General features: G+C 39.4%; 1 protein-coding gene across 7 annotated transcripts in view; it reads left to right on the top strand.

The window, feature by feature from the left end:
• LOC133490610 (transcription factor 4-like) overlaps positions 1 to 16,686 on the top strand; it is a 193,176-nt gene that overhangs the window by 155,277 nt on the left and 21,213 nt on the right. For all 7 annotated transcript variants that reach the window (XM_061800885.1, XM_061800882.1, XM_061800886.1 and 4 more), the window contains 5 exons: positions 4,111 to 4,216; positions 4,875 to 5,023; positions 6,841 to 6,991; positions 12,820 to 12,890; positions 13,069 to 13,147. In XM_061800885.1, the coding sequence (XP_061656869.1) occupies positions 4,111 to 4,216; positions 4,875 to 5,023; positions 6,841 to 6,991; positions 12,820 to 12,890; positions 13,069 to 13,147 (556 nt within the window). The remainder of the gene's footprint in view (positions 1 to 4,110; positions 4,217 to 4,874; positions 5,024 to 6,840; positions 6,992 to 12,819; positions 12,891 to 13,068; positions 13,148 to 16,686) is intronic.

Genomic DNA, 16,686 nt, shown 5'->3' with positions numbered 1-16,686 from the left:
GTCCCGTTAGGGGTCGCCACAGCGTGTCATCTTTTTCCATCTTAGCCTATCTTCTGCATCTTCCTCTCTAACCCCAACTGCCCTCATGTCTTCCCTCACCACATCCATAAACCTTCTCTTTGGTCTTCCTCCTGCTCTTTTGCCTGGCAGCTCCATCCTCAGCACCCTTCCACTAATATACTCACTCTCTCGCCTCTGAACATGTCCAAACCATCGAAGTCTGCTCTCTCGAATCTTGTCTCCAAAACATCCAACTTTGGCTGTCCCTCTAATGAGCTCATTTCTAATCCTATCCAACCTGCTCACTCCAAGCGAGAACATCTTCATTTCTGCAACCTCCAGTTCTGCTTCCTGTTGTTTCTTTAGTGCCACAGTCTCTAATCCATACATCATGGCCGACCTCACCACTGTTTTGTAAACTTTATCCTTCAGCCTAGCAGAGACTCTTCTGTCACATAACACACCAGACACCTTCCGCCAGCTGTTCCAACCTGCTTGGACCCGTTTCTACACTTCCTTACCACACTCACCATTGCTCTGGATTGTTGACCCTAAATATTTTAAGTCATCCACCCTCGCTATCTCTTCTCCCTGTAGCCTCACTCTTTCCCCGCAACCTTTCTCATTTATGCACATATATTCTGTTTTACTTCGGCTAATCTTCATTCCTCTCCTTTCCAGTGCATGTCTCCATCTTTCTAATTGTTCCTCTGCATGCTCCCTGCTTTCACTGCATATCACGATATCATCTGCGAACATCATGGTCCAAGGGGATTCCAGTCTAACCTCATCTGTCAGCCTATCCATTACCACTGCAAACAGGAAGGGCCTCAGAGCTGATCCCTGATGCAGTCCCACCTCCACCTTAAATTCTTCTGTCACACCTAAGGGACACCTCACCATTGTTCAGCTCCCATCATACATGTCCTGTACTATTCTAACATACTTCTCTGTCACACTAGACTTACGCATGCAGTACCACAGTTCCTCTCTTGGTACTCTGTCATAGGCTTTCTCTAGATCCACAAAGACAGAATGTAGCTCCTTCTGACCTTCTCTGTACTTTTCCACTAGCATCCTCAAGGCAAATAATGCATCTGTGGTACTCTTTGTAGGCATAAAACCATACTGTTGCTCGGAGATACTTACTTCTGTCGTGAGTCTAGCCTCCACTACTCTTTCCCATAACTTCATTGTGTGGCTCATCAACTTTATTCCTCTATAATTCCCACAGCTCTGAACATCGCCTTTGTTCTTAAAAATGGGAACTAGAACACTTTTACTCCATTCTTCAGGCATCTTTTCTCCCACTAGTATTCTGTTGAATAAGTTGGTCAAAAACTCCACAGCCATCTCTCCAAATTGCTTCCATACCTCCACCGGTATGTCATCAGGACCAACTGCCTATCCATTTTTCATCCTTTGTAGTGCCTTTCTGACTTCCCCCTTACTAACCATTGCCACTTCCTGGTCCTTCACACTTGCCTCTTCAACTCTTCCTTCTCTCTCATTTTCTTCATTCATCAACTTCTCACTGTATTCGTTCCATCTACTTAGCACACTACTGGCACCAGTCAACACATTTCCATCTCTATCCTTAATCACCCTTACCTGCTGCACATCCTTCCCATCTCTATCCCTCTGTCTGGCCAACCTGTAGAGATCCTTTTCTCCTTCTTTCGTGTCCAACCTGGTGTACATGTCTTCATATGCCTCTTGTTTAGCCTTTGCCACCTCTAGCTTTGCCCTACGTCGCATCTCGATGTACTCCTTTCGCCTCTCCTCAGTCCTCTCAGTGTACCATTTCGCTAATCTCTTTCCTTGTATGACTTCCTGTATTTTGGGGTTCCACCACCAAGTCTCCTTCTCCTATTTCCTACCAAAAGACACACCAAGTACTCTCCTGCCTGCCTCTCTGATTACCTTGGCTGTCGTAGTCCAGTCTTCCGGGAGCTTCTGCTGTCCACTGAGAGCCTGTCTCACCTATTTCCGAAAGGCCACACAACATTCTTCCTTTCTCAGATTCCACCACATGGTTCTCTGCTCTACCTTTGTCTTCCTAATCTTCCTACCCACCACCAGAGTAATCCTACACACCACCATCCTATGCTGTTCAGCTACATTCTCCCCTACCACTACTTTACAGTCAGTAATCTCTTTAGTAATCTTATATCGTTTGCACAAAATATAATCCACCTGCGTGCTTCTACCTCCACTCTTGTAGGTCACTATATGTTCCTCCCTTTTCTGGAAATAAGTGTTCACTACAGCCATCTCCATCCTTTTTTCAAAGTCCACCACCATCTGTCCCTCAAAGTCCCTTTCCTGGATGCCCTACTTCCCCATCATTTCTTCATCGCCCCTGTTTCCTTTACTAATATGTCCATTACAATCTGCACCAATCACAACTCTCTCGCTGTCTGGGATGCTCAGAACTACTTTATCTAGTTCCTTCCAGAATTTGTCTTTTAACTCTTGGTCACATCCTACCTGTGGGGCATAGCCACTAACCACATTATACATAACACCCTCAATTTAAAATTTTAGTCTCATCATTCGATCTGATTCTCTTTTTACCTCCAAGATATTCTTAGCCAGCTCTTCCTTTAGAATAACCCCTACTCCATTTCTCTTCCTATTTACTCTGTGGTAGAATAATTTAAACCCTGCTCCTATACTTCTAGCCTTACTACCTTTCCACCTGCTCTCTTGGATGCACAGACTATCAACCTTTCTCCTAATCATCATGTCAACTAACTCCTGAGCTTTTCCTGTCATAGTCCCAACATTCAATGTCCCTACACACAGTTATAGGGTCTGTGCATTCCTCTTTTTCTTCTGACGATGGATCCGGTTTCCACCCACAGTAGCTGAATTTCCACCGACGCCCTGCAGGTTAGCAGTTCTGGGGACGTTGTTAACCCGGGCCACAACCGAGCCGGTATGGGATTCTTTAGATGAACGCTCATATTTGTTTGGCACAGTTTTTACGCCGGATGCCCTTCCTGACGCAACCCTCTGCATTTATCCGGGCTTGGGACCGGCCTACAGATTGCACTAGTTTGTGCCCCCATAGGGCTGCATTCGATTCCCACTCAGTGATGGTGTTGATATCTGCCCTGCGACTGACTGGTGACCAGTTCATGGTGCAGTCCGCTTTTCGCCTGAAGCTGGCTGGGTTAGGTTTGGATAATGGATGGATGGATATATGTTCCACATAATAACTACATTCAAGCTTAAGAACTTTTTGTCAATAGAACTTTATAGAACATATGGAAAAGTGAATCAAGGCAAAAGAGTAAATAGTGGAAAATATTGTATCTGGGATTGTTGTGGTTTACAACTTCCCTGTACGTATTTATGTGTTCATATAGTTACCAGATTTGAAAATCCATCCATCCATGCATTTTCTTAACCGCTTATCCTCACGAGGGTCGTGGGGAGTGCTGGAGCCTATCCCAGCTGTCAACGGGCAGGAGGCAGGGTACACTCTGAAGTGGTTGCTAGCCACCCAATCGCAGGGCGCCTGGAGACAGACAACAGTCGCTCTCACAATCACATCTAGGAGCAATTTAGAGTGTCCAATTAATGTTGCGTGTTTTTGTAATGTGGGAAGAAAGCGGAGTGCCCGGAGGAAACCCACGCAGGCACGGGGAGAACATGCAAACTCCACACAGGTGAGTCTGGGATTGAAGCAGGGACCTCGGAAATGTGAGGCCAACGCTTTACCAGATTATTCACTGTGCCACCAGATTTGAAAATATAAAACAGTATTTTCAGTGAGCATCTCTAAATTTAAAATTATCCCATAATACCAATGAAAAAAATGAGGGCATTTTATCACCATCCACCTTTAACCCAAATGTTGATTTGCATTAATTAGTAGTATTGAATTTTGATAAACAGGTATTTTGATATATTAATGTGTGTTTTCAGTACAGCAAATTAAGGCCCCAGAAAAGTGTGTACCATTTAGATTGCCTCTAAAAGGGAGTGTTTTTATGGCTGTGTCAATCACGTGTGGACGTCTCAGTCGGATATCATTCATGTGTCCCAGTGATTATTTCTGACATGATTGTGTGTATGTTTTTTTTTCCTTTTTTTTTGCAGGTATACGCGCCATCTGCCAGTACAGCTGACTACAACAGGGACTCACCAGGCTATCCCAACTCCAAACCAACGAGTGCTGGCTTCCCAAGCTCATTCTTTATGCCAGGTACAGAAGAAAAAAATGGAGGGTCATGTGCTAAAAAGACTATTGATTGCAATTTTCTATCTCCACATGCTTTTTGAAAACGGACTATCACACAAAGTGATTTGGATTACTGGATCGCATGAAGATCAGATGTTGTAACATACTAGTATCCATTCCATTTTCTTTTGCTGTATGGGGCCAAAAGCTATGTGGTGTTCAGGAACAGACCACAAATAGCTAATCGCCTATTAGGCATGCTGCAGAAGCTTAGAATGTTGAAAGGTCGAAAGGTGAGAATTTTATGTCAAAACAAGGGAGGGGATTATTGCGTGTAATCTGCTGGGACTCTGGTCCTCATTCACAAAGCAGTCTTAAAAACAAACACAGAACCCTCCGAGCAATACTTGAGACATTATTGTTGTATTTTGACTGATTCTACAGGAATTTTAACTGAATAAACAGGCTCATTACAATATATATAGTATGACCATATTACAAATGTGTACTGTATATACAATCTTCATTATTATTATCATATTTAATCCCAATGTTTGTTTATTTTGGTTTTCCTGCCTATTCTGTAGTATAAATGATTTAACGTATTACCGAAACTGACTTGAAACAAAAAAAATACCACGCTCATATATCACATGAGCCATTTTTTTTTTTTTTTTTTTAGACGGTCACCACAGCGGCGACCACTGGAGCAGCAGTAGCAGCAATATAAACCAACAGGGTTACCACGGCAGCATGCTGGGAGGGGGGAATTCTGCTCACGGCCCCTCCCAGAGCTCATCCTATTGTGGGGTTCACCCTCACGACAGACTGGTGAGCCCAGATCTTATTGATGCTTTACAACCACCTGGTTCTCTGACATTTTCCAGATCCTAATATAATCATCACCAACATCTTCATCATCATCATCTTCATCATTATCATCATCATGTATAATACATTCTATTCTAGCCCAGTTTCCAACAATTACTAAACCGTAATTAAGTCACTTCAATTATGGTTTAGTTCACATTGGAAATTTCTTGTCACACATTTTTTCGCACGCTTCTGTTAGACCTGTGTCTCCAACCTTTTTAGAGAAAAGGCCCATATTTTACATGACAAAAATCTCGTGGCACACTATCGAGCGAAAATTTCACAAATAGTGTATACAGTATCCTACACAAAAATAATGATGATCTCGTCTCAATTTGCTCACGAATTTACTTAGTGTGAAATCTGGGCCTGTTTTCTTGTGAATGTTAACCGTTTGGTACAAGAGTTAATTCGACACATTGCGATCGAGTGGGAAAGTATTGATTTGCCTGTCATTATACATTGCTGGCATGAATACATGAGCAAAGCTAAAGTACTTGTAAGAAATACATCTAAATATAAAGACCAAGTTACTGAAATTGGCTTTCACGTAGCACACTTGATGATCTCTGTGCCCCATCGAAGTACAGTACAGCCTCGGTACTCAATCACAATCTGTTCTTCAAGGCGGTTCGAGAAGTGATTTGTTTGAAAACCAAATCAATATTTCCCGTTACAATGAATGGAAAATGAAATAATGCGTTCCAAGCCTGAAAAATTAGGCTTTTTAAAGCATTTTTTTAGCTTTTCCTGATAATAAACTTCGTAGTCGGAATAAATGTACAGTTTAAATACTTGATATAATAAAATAATTCAAGAAATATATACATTTTTTTTTAAAATGTATGCTTTAGTAGTAGAGTAGGCTGGGCTGGAAGTGCATTGCCGTAACTGTAGTGACTCGGCCCCCAGCCTTGTAAACTTTTTTTATTAACAAACGTGCAGAATAACTTTAAACAAGCAATAATGAGGGGGGAAAAAAAGCAAAAAAAACAGTTTTTTTTTATTTTTACAAAAAGTAACACCCAAAAACATAAACTTGTAACTCGAGTTAACAAAATCTTTGAAACCAAACAAAAATGCAGAAATGCCAATGGAACAGAGCATCAGGGGCGTTGGAGTATCCATTTTCATTCAAAAAGAGAAGCAAAAAAAATCTCTAAATTTTCTTTAGAAAACCAATTTGTTCGAGAATGGGGATGTTCAAGAGCCGAGGCTGGAATGCACTTGTAAATCACTGCATTACATTTAGTTACTACATTGTTGCAATGGAACATAAGAGGGGGGTCTGAAAAACTTAATTGAACTGTTCCGCCTGGTTGAAATTAGGTTCGAGCTCTAAAAAGGAATGAAACTGAAAAAAAGGAAAAAAAAATCCAATTATTATTTCCTATTGATCTGTTATGTATTAAAGTATCATGCCTCAAACTCAACAAATCAAAACAAGTGTCAAAAAAACAAATCAAAAGGATGCATTGTTAAATGTTATTTGTGGCTTCTGACTTCAAAAAAAAGCATAACGATTTACATTGACATTTTGTACTCACGCTCTTTCAAAGTAGACGATTTGAGTAGTATTATTCTCTGCTCGTGCAGGAAAACATTTAGAACTTACATCTTTGGACTTACTATATAGTTTAAATGTCCTCACTTTGCTCCAAAAATGTCCTATGAGTGTATGTACATACAGTGCAGTAGTTGCTCTGTGCACTTCTGCTAACACTTTGTGATAAAAAAAAATGAGCTCCTTCCTTCTTTTGGATGTTTTTGTTTAGAGCTACACGACACATTCATCAGCAGACATCAACTCCAGCCTCCCCCCCATGTCCAGCTTCCACCGAGGAACAGGCACCGGGAGTGGGACCAATCACTACAGCACCGCCGCTTGCTCCACTGCTCCCACCAACGGCACAGACAGCATTATGGGTAAGACCCCTGGTCGTAGCCTGACCCTGAACCAATGTTGCTGCTAAATTGTCAAAGGTTAAGCTTAAAAAAGATATGCGGTGTAGATCAGTCATGCACTGGGCTCTTAGGACATCATCTCCTGCAATTGCCAAATTTCAATATTTACAGAACCTGCACCTAACCTTAGACATAAGTTGCCTTTGTAGTCCTCCTCCAAAGCACCGACCTTTAAGTTGTACGGTTTAAGGTTCTTAGATATGAACGATGAGTCCATAATCTTCCATACTTTGTGGTTACATTCAATTTAGATTATCAATATAATAATAAACAATCACATTTATTATTTAGATGGTAACCTGTTATAATATTATGAAGCGATCCAGTTATTTAGAGGGAAAATGTCAATCATTCTGTTCTTTGTGTGCAAACTGTATGTTCTTTTTTTCTCATTTTCTGTCAAAGAAAACAGACAGGGTAAGTGGCGTTTTGCTGCAGATCTATGAAGAAGTACCACAAAGCTCACAGTGCAAGTGCATTGTAGGGCTGTTTAACAATTTGGGTAGCATTTTCCCATCTTACCACACATCTGGCCACTCTTTGTGATCCAAATTTAGTGAGTTTATTTTTAGTTTGACGGCAATTTGGCTGGGGACGTGCACATTGAAACAGAACAATGTTCAGAGTATTGTCAGTGTTGCTTTTATAGAAAAATCTATCATTTTTTTTAAAGGGTCACACTTAATTGTTTACTAGAAATTACAAATACAAGGCTGTCATAGTTAGCCAAACCGGAAAAGGGAAAAATATTTTATCCGCAAAGGATATGATATCACAACATTACATGCCAAGAGCCCATTTCATGACCAATTGGAATGGCTCATTTTGTAGCTGGTAAACCGAACAATGGGCAAACAAATGTCAAATGTATCACGTAATCTTGTACGCAACTAAAAAAAAAAAAAAAAAACAGACTGGAAAAAGCTATTTTGTGTTCTAACTTAATTTCCAACAACTTCCATTCACTTGGATTGTTTCTATGAAGACATGAACAAAACAGGAAATAGCAGGCTTTCCAAAAACAAAAACCAAAAAAATAATTGCAGCGAGAAAGACACTTGTATCTTCATTTCATCTCCACCTCGACATCTACACACATGCGCACATTTTCACGTACACAACACGCCATATGGACCCGTTGCTTTGACTCCAATAGAACAAATAGGAAAGCAATAAGAAACAGATTTAAAGTTTGTTTTCATGGAAAGACATCTGCAACATTCCAGAACGTTATTGCGAGAGTGTTTCAATCCACACACACACACACACGCACACCCCCACACACAGAGCTCAATGTGAGTGATTTGCAAGGAAACAAGTGGGCAAATTAAGAGAAAGGTAAAGAAATAACACAAAGATAAAACTGAAATCTAATGTTTGTATAAGTACGATCAAAATGGGTAAAAAGTACAATAGTGTGTTTTTCCTTCAACCTCTAAAGTGCAGCATGAAGAAAAGCGTAAATCAACCACCGACATAAACCGACATAAATCTGACAAACTAACAGGCAGTGTAAATCTGCACAGGGGCAGCGTTAGATGAAGTAGGGTCATTTCTCAGACGTATGAAAACTGGAATATTTAAAAGAGTTAGAGTATGGTTTTTTTCATTTACATTTTTGTTTACTGTGTATGTTTTTTTTTATTTCCAGCATGTTTGTTTTCCTTTCATACATATGTTTGAATGCAGTAAAACCCCCAACCACACACTTTAGAAACTTTTCTCAGACAGCCAATACCACTTTGTCACTCTTTTAAACACTCTCAAAAAAAACAAAATTACACTAGTGTCTTCTAGAATCAAACCAAAGATCAAAATTCATCTGAGAAATAAATATATAAATGTCTCTAGATCCATTTTCTTCCCCTTTATCCAGGACCGGGTATCAACATTTTCCGATAAAAAGAAAACCATGAAAACTTTTAGAAATGATGAATTTAATTTTAATGATCATTCTATGAAGTTATTAATAGGGACTCGGGTTTATTTTACAGTTCCTCTGGCCAGTTGGCGCACCTCTGGTCTAGCGTCCTTGCTGCAGGTGTCTTGCGAGTGAAAAACATACCTAATGGTCATTATTGCAGTTCTTTTTTTCTTCTGGGTGACAGTATTCTCTCAAATAAGCTTGCCAACTTGGATTATGATTGAGAACTGAAGCTGCAATACTTTGCACGGGCCCACGAACTTTCCCCGCAGTGATGCGGTGGTCATGGTATTTATGGCTGTCGACAATAGCCTACAGTCCATTAGCCAATCAGGACGCAGAACATGATGCGGGATTTCCCTTAGCGAATCAGGATAGAGAACACAATGTGCATTTATACGCTGTAAAAGATTACACACACAAAAAAAAAATCTGAGTAATAGCGAGACCACGTTAAGTGAACTGTGTTGTAGCTAGGGAACACTGTATTTCAATTTTGACATTAATTGAAACAATTCATGGGTTTTAAATCTTTTGCCTCGCAGAACTTTTCAACAATAAGATTGCAGGAAAAAGAAAAGAATATTTGATATAAATCAGAAGCTCAACTCAACTTTGCGACATGCTGGTTGTGCCACCGTGCATCCTGGACTTCACTGTGGACTTTTAATGGCTTTCTGGTCGATAACAAAGACTAAATGTCACACACTTTCATCAAATATATTACACAGCCTGTTAAACCTCACGAAGTTCTGTACATGTGTGAAAAAACATATATTATTGGTGATGTAATGAGGAAACGCTAATTTCTCTTGTGTGGAGCCAAGGACCAATCACAGCCTGCCTGAATCAATGTGTGCGAGTCTCTTGAGGCACTTTGGGAGCGATGACTCAACGTGACTTGTAGCTGCGCTTCCCATGCATTTGAACAGGAAATGTGAATAATCAGTTATCTTAGTGTCGAAATCATTGACATTATTTGATTGAAATCAATATAAAGCATGGACCATAGAATTAAAATAGAACAATATAATTTAATCATAAGGGTGATTTTACTATTCACATGTAGTGGAAAGGAAAGATCACCAGGTCTGCCTCACTTGGCTACCCTGACTGCACGTCATTGAATCCATGCCTGACTGGAACATTTTCACTGCTCTCGTTTGGCCAGTGTGGCAGCAGACTATGTAAGTGGGTATCCTTATTAAATACAGAGTGAGCTGGAGATAACCACTGACAGTTGAAATATGTCAGCAGACTTCATGGGTCAGTCCCCACCTCTGATCATTTGTGTGCCCTGCCCATAGCGCAGCCAGCCAGTGGGATGATTTAAGTGTCACTCACAATAGGAACAAATGATGTGGGACAGTGGGAGAATTTTTACCACCATTTATCGATCAGAAAATAGAGCAGTCACGGAAATAAAAAATAAATGGTTTGACATCGTGTCACAGCCCACAGACAGAATTATCTTTAGGAGGAAGGAGCACAACCACTTATGGATACCCATATTGCAAGCATTATTGGGGACACGTGTAGGTGAACATGCATCAACAGAACCGTTCTGGGGAATTAATGATGACTGAATGTAATACTTTGTTGTCCACATCGCTGAATTTGTTGTATGGTGGTGCTTTAATTAAAATGTGGGTGAAATCTATGGCTTCAAGATTTTTGGGAGACCTTTGTGTACTTTCCATTTGTTGGAGAAGTCTGTATGACAACTGGATATAAATTACAGTCAGGTAAACAATTACACATTGGCTTAATTCATCTTGACACGCTGGTTGCGCTGAAACAGCTAGGTTGGCACATACCCATCTGCCGCACGGGCAAACACACACAGCAATCCATGTGCTTGCACGAAAATTAGAATACGCCAGCATTTGTGATCTGGCAAAGATGCACTGTCAATGAAAATAGAGCCCTGAAATTTGGGTTACATTCAGTACTTAAAAAGCATTAAATCATATCATGTCGATTGCGTTTCTCTTTGTTTTGTTTTTTTATATGAAATGAAAACATATAGGCGGGTAATACAATAGGGTTACTCCGTCTTTGAAGAGATCAGGTAGGCAGACAGAAAATTCCATTTTCATCTCCTCCTCTGGGGCTATAATCGCTCATTGATGAAGGAAGATTTCCCCTGCATATTTTCTACATTTTCCATCAAGTCCAAATCGGAGTTCATGTGTGACGTTTATGGTGGTAATCTCTTCGATGGTTTACTATGCCAGTAGTGAGGCATGAGTGCGATCCGAAAATGACAAAACGAGCTTCCTGTCTCTCACTGTTCCTGTCTGACTGACCTTCTCTTCGTCTGTAACCGCTGAAAGAAATCAAGTCATTTTAATGCATTCATTTGCCAGGAAATATTACATTTTTTTTCTTTACACACTGCATGTGTTTCTGAATGACCTTATGTCTAACTTGTGTGTATGAGCGTAAACTTTCCATCTGCTATCTGCTATCAGGAGGGATGAATTGTGAGCATGTCAGACTCTATCTCTTTGTGTGTGTGTGCGTGTACTTGCATGGATGTGGGTGTGCGTGTGTGTGTGTGAGAGTGGAAGTTCATCTGGTACATTGAGGTCACATCCTTCCTTTCTGGCACCACACGCTGCAAGTGTGCGAAACAGATTTGGTTATACAGTCAATCCTCACTATTTGAGAGGGTTAAGGTCAAAGATCCTCCACAAATAGTAAAAGTTTGCGAAGAGGAGACACACCCATAAAATATTTAGTAGTGCTCTTTATCAACAGTTTAGACCCAAAATTATCTAAAACTGTTTAATATAATTTGAACTCTTTAAAATAATGTTAACTAACTTTAAAACAATATCCTTAAAAGTAAATCGCCTGTACACCCTTAGGTGTACAGTACATATATTGCACACTTTCGACACAGTTTAACAGATGTTATTTTAGTGTACTGAAATTACATTATTGTATATTATAGTGAACTGTGTCAAGAACACTTTGGTCTTTTTTTTAGAATCTTTAGGACAGAATGTTTTGTTATGATATGTAGTAGAGAAGGAATTTCTCGCCACCTCATAATTTGATTTGATTTTGATTAGCCAACTGGTTAGTACCTCTGCCTCAGTGTTCCGAGGGCCAAGGTTCTAATCCTGGCGCTGCCTTTGTGGAATTGACATATTCTCCCTCTGCCTGTGTCGGTTTTCTCCTGGTATTCCGGGTTGCTTCCACATTCCAAAAACATGTATGGTAGGTAGGTGGATTGAGGACTCTAAATTGCCTGTAGGTGTGAATGTGAGTGAGTGGTTGTTTGTTTCTATGTGCCTTGCAATTGGATGGTGAGCAGTTAAGGTTGTACTTCGCCTCTCGTGCGAAGATAGTTGGGATAGGCTCCAGTACTCCCATAACCCTTGTGAGGATAAGCAGCTTGGAAAATGGATGGATGGATGGATGGATGCACTCCATAAAAAATATTACACGCAACTCTTATGACAGCAACCGCTTTGCTTTTCTTAATTGCAAGCTGTCAATGGACATTTTTCTGGTACTCCAAATGAATGTTGCAGAAAAAATGTAATTTGATTGTAGTTGCATCCTTATTTGCAAGAATACATGCTTCTGTGTTTGCTGTTCATATGTGTGATTGCGCGTGTGTGTGTGTGTGGTGTGTGTGTGTGTGTGTGTGTGTGTGTGTGTGTGTGTGTGTGTGCATATCTTCCCTTTGTGGTGTGTCACTGCCTGTGTGCGTGTGTGTGTGTGTGTGTGTGTGTGTGTGTGTGTGTGTGTGTGTGTGTGTGTGTGTGTGTGTGGTGTGTGTGTGTGTGTGTGTGTGTGTGTGTGTGTGTGTGTGTGTGCGTGTGTGTGTGTGTGTGTGTGTGTCTCACAGCTAACCGAGCACAGAGTGGGGCAGCCAGTAGCTCTCAGACAGGAGACGCCTTAGGGAAAGCACTGGCATCGGTAAGTTCATTACCAACACACGCATTGCGCACATGTTTAGTCTTTTAATAATATTATGATATTATTATTCACTCTATTTTTCCCATAATTATAAAATGTGTCACACTTTATTTCTCCTTCCAGGTTTTGCAGGCCACTTAATCGCCCTTTCCTGTGTTTTGTTTGTCTGTTTCTTCAGATCTACTCCCCAGACCACACAAACAACAGCTACTCATCCAATCCCTCCACTCCAGTGGGCTCCCCGCCCACCCTCACAGGTAGAAACATGACGTCCGACATCCAGCAAATGCACACCAACGACATCACACCACAAACACCCAGAGAAAGGAGAAACAACGTTTTAGTCCTTCTTTTTACTAACATTAGGACTCAACTGTGATTGACTTGAACTTGTTTCATATCACACCCAAACAAGATTGGCATCAAATAAAACTGTAACCATGCAATGAGCACACCTGTTTGTGTCTTTTCTCTCTGTGTCTTCCTCCTGCTCCTTAAAATGAAAAATGACCCCTAATAATAGTTGTGTTGAGTTTGTCTCTAATTGTTGCCACGACATACATCATTTCATATTCCTCTCCGAGCTTCGTGACGGATATAGCTTTAATTACGAGCGCCACTTCGACAAATTGTTCACAAACCTACAGGCTGCATAAGCATGAGCCTCAGCCTACCTCCACAATCCCCTCTTACTCCCTTCTCTCCCCCTCTTCATTATTGTAGCTGGTCAGGCTCCTGCTTGCATAACCGTAATTGGTGTTTATGATGGTGTCAAAGTCACTTTACTTTTTACAAATTAGAATTGAAACCTATTAGTGCAAACTACATGCAAATTGATATCCAAGGCTAATAATGCTGCAAGGGTGTTTGACAGTGTTGGACTGAAAACAATTTACCCTGGCGTTTAATAGATATTTGTATTTGCACATGAATGTACCCAGGTGACTGTATATTAATTAGCATGTGGAAATTAGCATGCAATCTGAATAAAGGCAAAGGGAGAACAAACAAGAAGGGATACGTTGTTTTATGAGATGAATACAGTGATACATTAGAAAGGCAAAAAGCTAAAAATGCTAAGGACAATCAGGAATAAAGGAGACATGGAAGAAAAAAGACTTGTTACCCCAGTATAGGAGTGTCAGAAGACAAAGAGAGGAAGGGCAAACAAGAGAGAGGGATACTAGTGCTATACAAAAGGGGAAGAGATTTAATAAGTTTGGAAATTAGACAATAGGTCTGTTCCACTTAAATCAGCTTCAAATCCAAGTATTACTTCCACTGCAGAATACTGATGCAACTTTCTGTCATGTTTTAATGTCAAAAGTAATGTGTGATCAGGTGTTTGGATACCTCTGCTCTGGGATAGCTCAATCTTAGTGTCAAGTCTACATTGCATCATTTTGTCTTAATTATTGATTCATTGTGTGCCTTTGAGATTGCGACACAAAATTTCAAGAGAAATGTGCTGGGGTTTGTTGAATTATGATTTATTTTAAATAGCTATTGTACTGTTACAGTTATTTGAAGTACTGTACAACCCTGAGATGGTTACAATGGAGCTATGGAACAATGTTAATGAGAAAGGGTGGGGGGGTGGTTGTTATTAATGACTGGGGGAAAAAAAACTTATGATCATGCAAAATTAGTTCAATAGGAGTTTGTGATTTCGGTTTACCCAATAAAAACAATATATATAAATGAAGAGTTTGTTTTCAAAATGAGACATATCCGTTTTTTCATTTTGAGAAAAGGGCTTGGTATTGAAGTGAAAACAATAAACTCAATTTATGTTTCTAACTATTGGGGGATGGAAAGAGACGATAAAAAGTAACTAAACACCATACTACAAAAAAATATTGGCTTTAATATTCACCGAGTTTTTTGATGACAAATTTCATTTTTTCTCCAAAATGAGACATATCCAAACATTCTGTTCTTGGCAAAGTGAGACATATCCAAATTTCGACTTAAACCTTCAGGAGCAGCTGTATTTTTTTAAAAAAATCAGTTGCTTTTGATAGGCAATCATGAAAACTATTTGACTTTCAACATTTCAAGCATTTTAAAATAATATTTAAGACCATGACCACCACATTTAGAGAGTTAGGTATCAGAAATAAGGGTCAGTCACCAATCACAATTTTCACAATTAGCTCACTAATGTCAGATATTGAAAAATGAGATGAAAAAATGGGAATTTCTTTTAAAAAGGTGTTTTTCAGTTATTTAGAAACTGTTTGTTTGTTTAGTATGAGGTCTTGGAAAGGCTGAGTTTACATCATTGTAATTTTATGTATCTGTATGCGATTCTGCAATCCGACATCTGCAGGCATTGTGTCACTCAGTTGATTAATTTTGTTTATAAGTTGATGTGAGATCATTAAGAAAGTAAACTGCTTCAAACCAGTCTACCAAGGTTAATATGGGTTGCGAGGGATACCAGCAGAAAAAAAATCGATCTCATACACACATCTCCAAAATGAAATCAGTTTCAAACTCACAAATTCACTGTTTGAAATCTGACTCATTGAGTCTGCTTTCTTTTGATTTTATTTATAGCTGTCGCTGTCGGGGGAAAGAACACTGCAGAATAGGATATAAGTCTGTAGTAATAATAACAGTATTCATAATGCTCATAGACAGAAATTGAGTCTACTCCAAGGGTGTTGATTTCCTTTTAATGTCAACTTTTCTTAAGTCATAGCCGATAACGTTCCTTATAAAAAATGGCAAAAAAAAAAAAGATTGCATAGAATTATAAAAATGTATTCATTCATTAATGATCGTTGGTGAAATATTTTGAACAACAAAATTACTATTCAAGCATTACACAATCATAGACAAAACAGTATGTTTATTACATTCAGATACAATGGTACTTGGATGAGAACTGAAGTATTAAATTGCAATAATTTCATAAAGGTTTAAAATTAAATAGGAAAAGCACCCTCACAATGGGACAGCCTGCAAGTAAACCAGCACAATCACTGATTCATTTATTCGATATTATTAAACATTGATAAACAAAATACAAGACTTAGTTCAGCTTGAAAGCAAGAAACACTGTAAAGATAAAATCGACAAAAATGCATGCCAAGGATCCAAATAAAAAAACATGGTAAAATATATCACATGGCAAAACAATGAAAAGGTTTGCTACTGACTGTACTGGATATTTTTCAGTGTAAACAAAAACAATCTACAAAGATCAAAAGTCTTTATTTTCTTTCAATTCATAAGTAGAAAAGAAACATTACTGATTCACACATCAGTAGATTCTATTAAAAATAGAATTCATGTAAAAGAATATCCAAATGTGATAAAAAAGGAAACAATAGGTCAACTTCACAAAGAGAAAAAATAGGGTCTACTATCATAGCAAGCGCTTCTTCTTTTCTGACCCCGTTTCCGCTGGGTTTCTTTTCCTTCCCAGCTTCATTCTCTCCGGTGTCTCGTACATAAAATCAAACTCGGCATTACCATCTCTCTCAAACGTGGGCGCAGCCATTTTGGATGATGATGTGGAAGATACCGGAACTTCCCTCTAGACGAATTCTGATTGGATGCTGCTTGCTTCAGCAGCGCACGCTGATTGAATGAAATTATGTCGCATTTTGCTCTAAATAAGATCTCGATATGTCACATTTTGAAATAAAACGCGATCTTCCTTGGCTGATATAGAATGATATGACGCACTTTCAACAAAAATCAGAGTATCCCGATAACTACCATTCGGAGCTGGATAATTTTGGCGCGAGTTTCGTAAATCTGAAAAAAATGCCTATGTCGCATT

This window comes from Syngnathoides biaculeatus, chromosome 17, assembly GCF_019802595.1.
Source record: "Syngnathoides biaculeatus isolate LvHL_M chromosome 17, ASM1980259v1, whole genome shotgun sequence".
Taxonomy (NCBI): domain Eukaryota; kingdom Metazoa; phylum Chordata; class Actinopteri; order Syngnathiformes; family Syngnathidae; genus Syngnathoides; species Syngnathoides biaculeatus.
Note: the sequence above shows the minus strand (reverse complement) of the source record. Positions and strands in the feature narration are given on the sequence as shown.